This window comes from Ochlerotatus camptorhynchus, unplaced genomic scaffold (genome assembly GCF_037179485.1).
Source record: "Ochlerotatus camptorhynchus isolate MF236.1 unplaced genomic scaffold, CSIRO-AGI_Acam_v1.1 ptg000442l, whole genome shotgun sequence".
Taxonomy (NCBI): domain Eukaryota; kingdom Metazoa; phylum Arthropoda; class Insecta; order Diptera; family Culicidae; genus Ochlerotatus; species Ochlerotatus camptorhynchus.
In genome coordinates this window covers 722,709-735,533 of record NW_027040928.1, presented here as the reverse complement: position 1 = coordinate 735,533, position 12,825 = coordinate 722,709, and the positions used below count along the sequence as shown (strand labels likewise).

The 12,825-nt window shown below is 41.0% G+C and overlaps 1 protein-coding gene across 1 annotated transcript in view; it reads left to right on the top strand.

The window, feature by feature from the left end:
* The first annotated feature begins 2,657 nt into the window (after positions 1-2,657).
* The window catches only part of LOC135711781 (protein amalgam-like), an 87,235-nt gene continuing 77,067 nt past the window's right edge, over positions 2,658-12,825 (top strand). The window contains exon 1 of the mRNA XM_065234750.1: positions 2,658-3,238. Within this exon, the coding sequence (XP_065090822.1) occupies positions 3,160-3,238 (79 nt within the window). The 5' untranslated portion in view covers positions 2,658-3,159. The remainder of the gene's footprint in view (positions 3,239-12,825) is intronic.

The following is a 12,825-nucleotide window of genomic DNA, read 5'->3' as shown; positions in this document are numbered from 1 at the left end:
CCAACAATGAACATCGCTCCTTCAAAAACTTGATGGTATCAACATACGTTGGAATCTCATTATGGGGAATTGTTACTTCCCACTGCTTTCTCGTTTCCGGATTCAGTGCACCGGATAGGACGACAATAACGAACCTTTCGGAAACTCCTTCCACGTTCTACTCCAACAGCCTTAATCCTTCCACGTGGCGGGTTACCTCGTTCAAAAGCTCCCTCAGCTGCTTGGAACATTCCTTGCTCATCCGCTTGAGACTCAATAAGCCGTAGATATGAGAGTCAACTGCCTTTCTTTCATCATCGAAAACGTCAAGCAGTAACTCCCAGGCGTGGACGAAATCTCCATCACTGAGCGTCTTTGGGGCGATGAGTTTGGCAGCAGGACACCCTGCTAGTGCTCTTTCAAGGTGGTGTAACTTAACAGCGTTGGAGTCTTTGGACCTTGACATGACATCCGAAAAAACCACTTGCTGCAACCTTGGCCAATTTTCCGGTTTTCCATCGAAGGAAGGGATGGGAACCGGAAGTGGCTGTTGCTGAACGATTATTTGCGGCGGCTGACTACTCAAGGACTGAGACACGGGCACTACCACAGGAGGTGCGGTATTCGGGATCGAATCTTGAATTAAACTGTCCACCAACGCAGAGGTTTCAATGTGGAGGGATTCAAATTGCAAATACGTAGCGTCGTTTTCATCTATCTTCTCCGGTGGCAACAGGCCGGTGATTTGATGATGTAGTCTAAGGTATTCTTGAAAATGTGCCTCCAAATTTCGGAAACACACCCTTCAGCTATGCTAGGGTCAGCTGCATGACGCTGACTTCAGCCAGTTCTTCGATTGTTTTCCGAATTCTGGTCACTTTGGCTTTTGCTTGGCCCCGAAGCTGCACATTTTTGATCGTTTCCACTTTTTTTTTGTTCAGCCTAACTAGGCTAACTAACACTACTACAATGTTCATCCGAAACTTTTTCGGGCTTGTTTCTTCAGCCTCAACAGGCACACTAACTGTCCAACCGATACTTGTTCGGACGTTTCACCAGAGCCACAAAACTCTTCCTCAACAATCCATTCACACACGGGCAAACACACCGATACTGCTATCCGGGTCGATGGACCAAACTATGTGCGGTGCACATGTAAACGGAACCGGGGTGAAATTTAGCTAGGATGATCCAACTTGGAAAAACAACAAATTTCCAACCTACAGCGTCGGGGATAAAGGCAATAGGGTGTCCGGTATGGAAGTCGAACCGGTGTTCACACTAGATTACCACGGGTGGGGTCCAGTTGTGAATCCGATTGATCGGACGTCACGCTATTGACCTTCCTGTTGGCTCCAGGTGCAACGGCTAAAATGTGGACTGTATGGCAGCGATTATCAACAGCAGCGATCTTGTGCTCCAGTGGCAATGGACATGAGGATGAAATTATGCTCGTTTAGTGATGGTTTAAATATTAATTTATTTGATGTTTTTCGTTCGGCAGTTACAATAATAGTGATGCGCTTCGCGCGAAATGGTTTGCTTTTATACATTTTTCTTTTCTGTATTCGTACCGCTGTGTAAAGTAGACTTCTTGTTTTTGCGTGAAATTGACGATACTGGAAGGAGTCTGCTTCTCTTCACAACGGTGCAAATCGTTTATGTAGGGGAGTGTAGGGAAAATTTATACATCGATTAAACGTTCGGAACCGAAAAGAGGCATCATTCTGCACGCACAAACCTACAAAATGAGGGCTGCTCAGATTTTTTTTAAATGCTCGATTAAAAGAAATGCGTCAAGTTTAAGTCGACCAAATTTTGATCGTAACGCTCTTTAAATACGTTTTTTACCCAAAATAACGTATATATTAAATCTTTTAAAACCTGGAAACTTTTCATTGAAATCTGGAAAAACCTGGAAAACGCAGGGAATTTTATATAGCAAAATCAATAGACACCCTGATCCTGTATCTAGATTTACTTTAAAAAGGCGTTTAGCATCACTTTGACAATGAAAAACAAAATGACATCATTTTGAATGGAAGTTGCTAAAAGAGCATTAATGAAAAATGTGAATGACACAACGGAAAGACAATTTTTAATGGATGTTTCAAAATGCACCATAAGCTCAACATCTCCAATGAAATCAATTAACGAGCCCTTATCATCATTCTTTTAGTCCACCCTGTCCCCCATACTGTCAACCACGACCGAAAGCAGCTACAGAAACAATCACACTACCCTTTTTTGCGAGACGTCAACGATGCGCCTCCAACACGATAACGACGCCGAACAGCTGCTACTCGCTCCAAAGTAAAAGGATAATTCCCCCCCTCAAACACTCCTCTTCGCACTCGCCTCACTCTTCCGCACCCCACCAGCGCCGAATCGCAGTGACTTCGACACGTGGTTGACGACGAGAGTTTGCGATTCTTCACCAACGTGCTGGCGCCTTGCAGAGCTTTGAAAGTGCTTGGCGGCTTGGGTGTCTTCCCGCTGCCACGTTCTAGCTTAGCTCGCCCACAAAGTCTCAAGCCAGCAAGCGGAGCTCAATGCGAAACGTGCTCCTCGTCATCGTCGTCGTCGTCGTCGTTGTTGGGCGGTTGGGAAATTTGCTTCAAATTGACTTGCCGCTGGAAAATTGGAGTCAGTTAATATTTACACCTGGTGCGGTTCGGAGTTCGCGGTTGATGCACGGCCAGAGAAATTCGGACAGCGGGTTTTGGGCGATTATACTAGTCAGCCGTGGTTGCGATTTGGCATCTGTCGACCCGTGGGGTTTGTGTGTTGTTGGTATAGGTGCACGTTTGAAGTGATTTCAATTAAGTATGCTGATGAGCGGAGGATAATGTTGGCGGTCAATGCTGTTGACAATTATCCGGCAGTGCGACTACTACCGAGCTGAATACGAGAAGTCGAGGATTCTATTAACCCGACCCTTGGTGGCGGTTATGACGATGATGATGACGGTCAGATGGGACGTTGACGACAACGACGGCCCCGGTCGACAGCGCGCGGTCAGCCTGGGATCAAGGTGTAATTAAAAGAAATAATTAAACGGCGTGTGTCGCGCGTAACTTTTCGGTGCTTTGAGTGAAGGCGTTGATTTAATTGCTGCGTCTTGAACGTTACACAAGGATCCAGCAGGAAGTTATTGGAGTACGCAGGAAAGCAGGTGATATGGCCCCCGTGGTGCGAGTTGTGGCCATACTGCTGCTCGAGTTTGTGGCCACTTGTGTGCAGAAGGATTTTTCCGGAAGTGAGTTGCTCTCTCTGGTTGTTAATGATACGTACTAACACTGCTTAATTGGGATATGACGGCTTAATTGATTGTGCATTGCTGCAGTGCAAGGCAGGTCATGGAGGTTGTTATTTTTGATGCGAACGTTGTGCGTGGGAACATAATAGGTTTACTGAGATTAAATCATTTAAAAAATTTGAACAAATAAGAGAATGGATTCAATGTTTGTATCTCGCAATTAGTACTGAAATACTACTCGGAATATAAACTCCAGTATTCATTCAGATTCTTCTTTTGTATGACTTTTATGTCCTAAATACAAATTTACGCCTGTTTTCAACGTGGTGTTCACGGAGTACTCTCACAGCTGATTTTTTTAAACTCTGAAATTTGTTCCGAGTTCAAAATAAATTACATTCCATTTTAATCTAGGTGCTCTCAGAAATTTACCAGCCAAAATTTCAATGATATAAATCAAAGTGTGTTTACATTGTTCCTGCTTTGGCAATTCAGTATTTCAAACAGTATAAAAATTGTTATGTTAAAACTTAAACTAAATCTCATCTAAACATTGAGGGAATTAATTGAGGATTGCAACGATTATATTATTTAAGAGCTGAACCAGTCTAAGGCTAAAAATCTCCTAAATAAAGCTTAAAAAAAAGAAAAAGATTATATTATTAATAATTCTTTTGTTGGACATTTGTTCTTAAGTCTCAACATTCGAACTTCTATGTACCTCGGTAGTACTGTACCAGGGAGGCAATTTCAAAATCATCTTCAGAACTTTGTTATGAATCCTTTGAAGTACTTTTTTTTCCTGGAAGTGCAACAACTAGAACATATTGGCACAGCTTTACATGGCCGGTCTAAAAACTTGTTTTAATATTAGAAGTTCATTCTTCAGCCAAAGCTTGGATTTAATGTTTATAACGGGTGATAACAAAAAAATAAGAATTGTCATTTGGGCTCATGAAAAAAACACATGTTTGAGAAAATGAAAAGTGATTTATTTCAAATGAAGCTATGAAACGTTTCTACTAAAAAAAAGTCAATGAATAAGGTCCGTTATCAGCTGTTTGACGTAGCTTTGCCATTATGTGAGAACATGAGCGTTGTACAGCATTTAAGTCGATTTTACGAATACAACCTTTGATTCGGTTTATAAGCTGATTATAATTCTTGGCCCTCCAATTGTTTTTGTACACCAACCAACTCGTATTGACAAAAAAAAAATCTTCAATAGGGCGACACGGAAGCAAGTTTGTTAAATGGCGGTTTTTTTCTTCTGTTGGTACATATGGTATATTTAGCTTTTCCAAGAAGGTTAGTGTTTTCTTAGCATAATGCGATGATGCTTTATCCGGCCAAAACACGTAGTTTGAACACGTTTGTTTTTGGTACACTTCTTGGTTGATAGCTAAACAGCTAGGCTTAAACCATGGCTTAGAAATTCCTCTTTCCAATATGGCGATATACAGCATCGCTTTCTGTTCTGTTCGCTGACTTATCGAATCTTTGTTGTTGAACGTATTATGTAGCAATCAAAGTCCTTTTTGTTTATTACTTCGGCTGGTTTTCCACAACCCCTCTTCCGAACTGTTGTCAAGGATGCCAGAATACGATAAACAGTAGAAATTGGTAAATTATCTGATTTGAAATGATCCACCGTAAACTTTTTCCCATGATTTTTGTGTGTTTTGAAGAACTGTACAATGTGCTCACGAGCTGCTTCAGGCTTTGATGCCATTTTAAACACAAATGAGCATGTAAAAACAAAATAAAGAATTCTGTAGTTTTGCGGAGAGAGACAACATTTATTTCCTTAAGCTGTCTCTTTTTTGTGGCCATTTGTAGTTTGGTATGAGAGAATTTAAGCTGTTCTAATTTTTTAGTTATCACCCGTTAAGAGGATACATTTTATATATTTATTACAATTGGCTTGGATGCTCTCAATGTGATCTTTAAAAGTTAATTTTTGGTCAAGTACTAATCCAAGATATTTCACTTGACTTAACCAAGAAATTGGAACTCCTTTATTGTGACTATGTGACTACTGCTAGGTTTCAAAAAGGAAGCTCTAGGCTTATGTGGGAATATTATAAGATGAGTTTTAGAAGCATTGGTAGAACTCTCTTTTTTGTAAATAAGAAGATGAAATATCTAAACTTTTCTGCACTCTGCTGCAAATAACACGAAGACCTTTAGCGGAAAAAAATTGTGACAACCCTGTGGCAAATCAGGGAGGACTGAAGTGAAAATAGGCTGGCTCTACTCCAAATAATTTAGTCAATTCATATTTGATCTGATCCAGGGATTCACCACTGGGAAGACCTTCCAAGACAACCTTGAACAAACGTTCAGCGTTGGTGTCGTAAGTGAAAAATCTGTGTTGCTTCTCAGTAAGATACTTGAGAAGACGTTTGAATCCGTCCAAGGTTTCAGTCAATGCACAGCATTCACCCCGACGGCCAATTTACTGTGAAAACTTGAATTCAACGTAGTTCAAAAGTTCCATCCGAAGAGCTTGGAAATTGGAAGTGGTTATCACAATAGAGGGGACCTTTTCGTTTTTGGCATTATGCCGGGAATGTTTAGTGGAATTTTGCCTGCAATATTGGTCATTCTCATCATCCGTCAGCACATCAAATTGATTGCTCAAATGAATTTCATCAGAAGGGAGATCAAGAGATTGTCTATTTCTTTTACGTTTAGACGCCATAGCGGCTGACGAAAGTTTCTCCAAATCGACTTCCAAGTAGATTACTATAAGAATCCGAAGGATTGAACAGGAATTTTCCAAATCGATATCCAAGCAGGATTACCTCGGGTAGAGTCCAAACAAAGATCGAAGAGGAATAAGAATCAAATAAGATAGATAATTTGCAGGTAATACTTAGCAATGAGAAGTGCTGTTTAACACTTCCATCAGCAAAAATCAAATAGATATGCATTTCAAGAGAGCACGATACGGACCACAGCGGTTGATTGAAAGTCACACAAGCCTTTATCATGTTGGCAATCGTATTGTGAGTGACTAAAGGAGGCATCCTCAAATACTTAATCTCTCATTTATATTTTGTTGATAAATGCCTCCAAATTACTAATATAGGACCTAATTCTACACTTGCTAGTCATATCAACATTCTACTAAACATATAGATCAATAATCTAACGAATTGCTTACCATAATTCACAGAATACTGGACGGTTGTATTCAATATTACGTGATTTCAAGTGGTCAACTGTGCAATATCTGCTTAAATTTCAAGGCTATATTCGGCAATGGTGTGAAATCAAACGATTGCTTAGATCGAAAGAATGCTTCTTTAGTGTATTATACTAAGACTCGGCTGAAGAAACCATCGCAACTTACCGATTATATATTAACCTGGGTACATTTTCACTTAGAAGCCAGGTGAGCTTAAAGCTAAACTCCTGTAGAAGCAGGTACTCCAGTGCTTACTCGTTGATGTGTCTTAGGTTATAACTTGTAAAACCATGTGTTTTCCTTGAGTAAAGTTGAATCCCGTTGTTTGTCGATCTCGAGGCTCTCTGCATGGTTAAATACGGTTCGTAAAATCGTGATGTCCTCCGTCGATAGTGGGTGGTCCTCTAGCTTGAGCTTGAGCTTGAGCTTGATTGACCGCCCACGGTTGCTACTCTGTTACTGCCAGATAAGCTGTAATTACACAGAGAACCAATAGACGATGCTTGGGACTAGCAATCATCCTCAATGTGTAAAAACTGGTGATCTCAAACTAGGCAATACCAGCGCCGGCCGCGCCCGAACACAGGTCAAGAAAGGAAGGGGTAGGAATGTGTTGACGTGACACTCGCTTTGATGGAAGCCGAGAACACCTCTGCACTTCCACGAGGAATCACTGGGATGTTGGATAAGAGGGTTGGGTTTGCAGCAGGGTTCGTTTTGGTAAACGATAAGCTGAATTGATATCCTAACGATCATATAACGCGAAGGAGCTTGGGAATAAACCCACGGTCTTCTGCTCAGTAAGCAAAAACGTTTGCCACTAGGCAGACGAGCACCTTTTTAATCACCGAGTTGCTGTTATTACCATGTAGTCATATTAACAAATTAAACGATTGACGAATCTTGATTGTGGATGGGCCTGAGAATAGACTCATGATGTTCTGCTCAGTAAGCAAAAACGGTTGCTCTAAGGCCACCGAGCCCCTCATATCACATAATACCGTTGCTCAAATTTGTGTATCTATTCAAACCCGGAACCAACGACAACAACGAGTTTCGCAAAATACACGATACACAAGCGATTTTACCATACATCTCTTTGATATGTAAGGACCTGGGACCGCGTTTTTCTGCTCAGTAAGCAGGCCACTGTAACCGACGATCTTTCAAATCCGAAAACTAAAAACTACGAAAAAGTACTTAGGCCTTCATTAAGTTCCACTTTCACGCGACGTACAATTTTTCAATTTGCTCTTTACGTATTGTTCAGGCTAGGCCCTTTTCAAAATTTACGCGAGAAATACGCACAATCGTCACCTACCTCGCAAAACTGGTTCCAAACGACAACAAAGGCATAAGCAACGATGGATTGTTGAATTTTGCTGGCTCCGGTGGTGTAGTGCACAGCCAAAAAATGTAATATCGATCAACGCAATTCAAGCTGATGTATGAAATAATGATGTAATTGTAATTTTGTAATTTATCAGCACACACCCTGGTCGACCACTGTAAACCAATCTGCCGTTCAGCGTTTTCGGTTTTTGTTTCTGGATCTTTAGTTGCCTCTGTGATATACTTACTTGCGGCATACTATTTTGGGAGTGTACATGAGCGTGTACCATGTACGGTAGCTCATCTCTCATCGTGATGGTGGGACATAGTAGACAAATTAGAGAGAAAACAAGGAGGTATTAGTATTAGTTATATGTAAACAAACAAAACAAAAGTTAGATAATGCGGCACTGTAACTACTACTATTTTAGAGGTATGATTCGTCATGTTAAACTCAATGTTTCAATTGAGGCAAACTATCTATCTTACAATTACAAAAGCAAACCTAAACTTACAATTATATGCAAATGCAAAATGAAACTTGACAAATCATCGTCAATTCCCTTAGTTCAGGGCAGGGCCTGACGATTTGAATCTAATTTTGATCAGTGAACGGGCACCATATGGTACATTTTCTCACCATGAACCTATCATTTCCAGCCTATCTGAACTATTTAATAAATGGAAGCCATAACATGGGTTACGCTCCCCCTAAGCGGGCCCTCCGCATCCTGTCTCTGTCTTATCTCAAATACAAAATGCCAATGGTATAAATGTATCTATATATAACTTGGAAATGACGTACAATCAAATAAACCCGTAAGCCACTCACTTGGTTAGGCTTCAGAATCGTCCAGTGGGCAGTGCACTCTACACTCCAAGTTCACTTTTTTCAAATTTACCGGAAATTTGATATTTTACCCATTGAGTGTTGATTAGTCACAATGAAACATTGTGACAGAAGTTGAGGTTACTAGTGTATTAAATAATCTAGGTCCTATTTAGGATTATATCTGAAAAATCCAAATCTGGCCAACGCCCACCCTAAGCCTAAACCTGTTCTAATCCACCTGAAATGACTAACGAATGGAAGACTTTGACTACCCAGCCATGCAATAGTCTCATTCCGTGCCTTATGGCAACTTGATGATTCTATTGCACTCATCTTCTGGCACCACCCAGGGGAGACTTGGTCCTGTACCCAATGCTTAACTTATCTCCATTCCACTCAGCTACTCGCAATTTCTTGTGATATAGTGGGCGGAATATTATTATATGAGACAATTCAATGCAGACGTCTTTCCAAATTTGGCAGATCGACAGATAATCGATGTGTTACCACGATAGTTGCTATTCAACAACTCGACAACGTCTCATCGTCAACGCCTGCTATGAGAATTTCCCATAGCAGACGCCAACGAAATGACGTCATCGAGCTATCGATCAACTACCCTGGTTATCGCCTGGTACCTTATAGCACGATGTTAGGAGGCGAACCGGAAGAATCGATGAGCTACCTCCCCCTCAAAGGGGGGCAGTAAGCCTCCCAATGATAAACTTAGAAAGCGCCATTATCAGGCGTCCTCTGCCTCGCCTTGGGTTGTCTATTTTCGGCAGAAAGAGAAAGCCCTTAACTTCTTAGGGATTAAAAGAATATTGACGCGTCGTTTCCCGGGGACCGAATTTCATCAGGTCAATCGGAACAAACTGCGTATAACTGCGCCTACATATAATATCGCAAATGATATTGCTGACGACGAGGCTTATAACAAAGAGTATTACGTCTACATCCCATCTCGAGATGTAGAGATAGACGGCGTTGTCTCTGCAGTGAGCCTGACGTGTGATGACGTCATGGAAGGTATGGGGCGCCTTCAAAATGCTGCTACATCTACCGTGGACGTTCTGGGTTGCAGGATATTGTATTCAGCGACCACGGTAGATGGTCAAAAGACTTATTCCCCTTCAGGCTCACTACAGGTGTCTTTCGCTGGATCGGTTCTCCCAAAGTTTTTAGAAATTGAAATGTTTTTTTCCCGGTGCGACTTTTTGTACCAAGGGTATATAATTGTACCAACTGCAAAAAGTTGGGACACACAGCTGCTTTTTGTGACAACAAGCCCCGTTGTGGCAAATGTAGGTGGTCTTAGAGGGTGCTTGCCAACAAGAAGCAACTAAATGTGCTTACTGTGGCAAAGAAGCTCTTCATGCTTTGCAGGACTGCCCCGCGTACAAGAAGCGTACCAACAATGTGAAGCATTCAATAAAAGAACGCTCCAAGCTGACATTTGCAGAAATGGTTAAGTTGCAAAATGGAACCTCTGCTTCGTTGGCATCAGCCGCTCAATATGAAAACACTTTTGAGATATTGTCTTCCGATGAACTGGACTCTGACATAGCAGATGAGAGTGAGTCTCCGGAGGTACACGCCCCCGGTAAAAGGAAGCCGACTAGCTCCCCGGGAGTGCGCCGGAAAAAATAAAACCACTCTCAAAAACATGCAAAAATCTGAAGGTAGCGGGGATTCATTGAAAAAGCCGAACAAATCGGTAATTGCTGCTCCATCTGATCCTTGCTGCAGCTTTTCCACCCCGCCGCTACCTAATAAAGGTAATCGTAAGAGGTTACCAAAAATAAACACCACGTCTACTCGCAATTCAAAGAAAACTCTCCCGTCCAAGCGAGGAAAGATTAAATTTAAGGACATTGTGGATAACATTTTTAATGCCCTCGGCTTTCTCGACGAATCGCCACTTCGAGGGCTTATTGACCTGCTTGTTCCTTTAGTCGGAAACTACTTCAAGCAATTGACTGTATCATGGCCCCTCATTGGTGAATTCATATCTTTCGATGGATAATTCGTCGAGTGAGGATCAAGATATGATCACTTTATTACAATGGAACTGTCGTAGTTTAATACCTAAATTAAACTCGTTCAAGTATTTGATTCACAATTCTGATTGTGATATATTTGCACTCTGTGAAACTTGGCTTTCTTCTGAAGATAAACTAAACTTCCATGATTTTAACATTATCCGCCTGGACCGAGATTATTCATATGGTGGCGTACTTTTGGGGATCAAAAAGTGCTACTCCTTCTATAAAATCTCAATCCCAATAATTTCAGGCATTGAAATTGTCGCTTGCCAAATAAATGTGAAGAACAAAGATCTTTGCATAGCTTCTGTATATGTCCCTCCAAGGAGTTCCATAAACCGCCGTCAGCTTTGGAGTTCAGTTCATATCCTTCCATCTCCAGTTCTAATAATGGGCGATATGAACTCACACGGAACTGGTTGGGGCGAATCATACGATGACAATAGAGCGGGTATTTTCTATGATTTGTGCGACGATTTCAACTTGACTATCTTGAACACTGGTGAAGCAACACGTATAGCAAACCCTCCTGCTCGAGAGAGCCGTCTTGACATTTCTTTGTGCTCTAACTCACTATCATTAGATTGTCTGTGGAAGGTTATCAATGATCCCCATGGTAGTGATCACTTGCCAATTATTATTTCAATCAAAAGTGGTCGTCTAAAAACAGATCAGTCAATTCAAGTTTCTTTTGACCTCACGAGGAACATTGATTGGCAAAAATTTGTATCGGCGGTAACTCTTGGTATTGATTCTACCGATCCTCTACCACCACTGGAAGAGTATCGTTTCTTTACCGAGCTAATCTAAAAAAACGCGTTAGAAGCTCAGAAACGACGTGTTCCAAGTGCATCCTTCAAAAGGAGACCCACCAACCCTGGATGGGATGACGAATGCACAAAGTTGTATCTTGAGAAATCCAATGCCTTTAAAGATTATCGTAGACATGAAAGATCTGAGCTTTTTGAAAAGTATCTAAAGCTTGTAAAAAAGCTTAAAAACTTACTAAAAGCAAAGAAACGAAATTACTGGCGTACTTTTATCGAGGGACTTTCTAGAGAAACCTCGATGACAACGCTTTGGAAAAAGGCTCGCTATATGCGAAACCGCTCATCTTCCAATGAGAGTGAAGAATACTCCTCCCAATGGATATTCGACTTCGCTAAAAAGGTTTGTCCAGATTCTGTTCCAGCACAACCAACTTTACGGGATACAGCCCGAAGTAACGGTTCTCTGGATGAACCATTCACAATGCTGGAATTTTCAATGGCACTTCTTTCATCGATAACTCTGCTCCGGGACGCGATATGATCAAATTTGACCTTCTAAAAAACCTCCCCGATATCGTTAAAAGACGATTACTTAACCTATATAATTCATTTATGGAATTAAATATAGTTCCACCAGCATGGAGACAGGTTAAAGTAATAGCTATTCAAAAGCCTGGGAAACCAGCGTCTGATCACAATTCTTACCGTCCGATCTCTATGTTATCATGCCTTAGGAAATTATTGGAATAAAAATGATCATATTAAGACTTGACCATTGGGTTGAATCAAACAATCTACTTTCAAATACGCAATTTGGTTTCCGAAAGAGTAAAGGAACAAACGATTGTCTAGCGATGCTTTCATCTGATATTCAACTGGCCTTTGCGCACAAGGAGCAATTGGCTTCAGTCTTTTTGGATATTAAGGGCGCATTTGATTCGGTTTCCATAGACATACTGTCAGACAATTTGCACAGTAGTGGATTACCCGGTATTTTGAATAATTTCTTGTATAATTTGCTGTCAGAAAAACAAATGACCTTCAATCTAGGTCAACTGACAACTTCTAGAATTAGCTACATGGGCTTACCCCAAGGTTCATGTTTAAGTCCCTTACTTTATAATTTCTACACACTTAGAAAAATTGATGTAAATTTAGGTGCTCTGAGACTGACATATGCGAGCGTCAATTTTGACATAAAATTGAGTAGTAATAGACGCGAAATTCAGGTCAATCAAACGTACCTTCGAATTTTTCAGTCCCGGAGCACTTAATTTTACATGACATGTTTGTTTACGACTCATCCTTTATGCCAAAGACGGATTCCGTCACGTGTAAGATTAGGTATTTCTAAGTGTGTATGTCAAAGATATTGATAACTGCTTAGATAATCAATGCACGCTTAGACAGCTTGC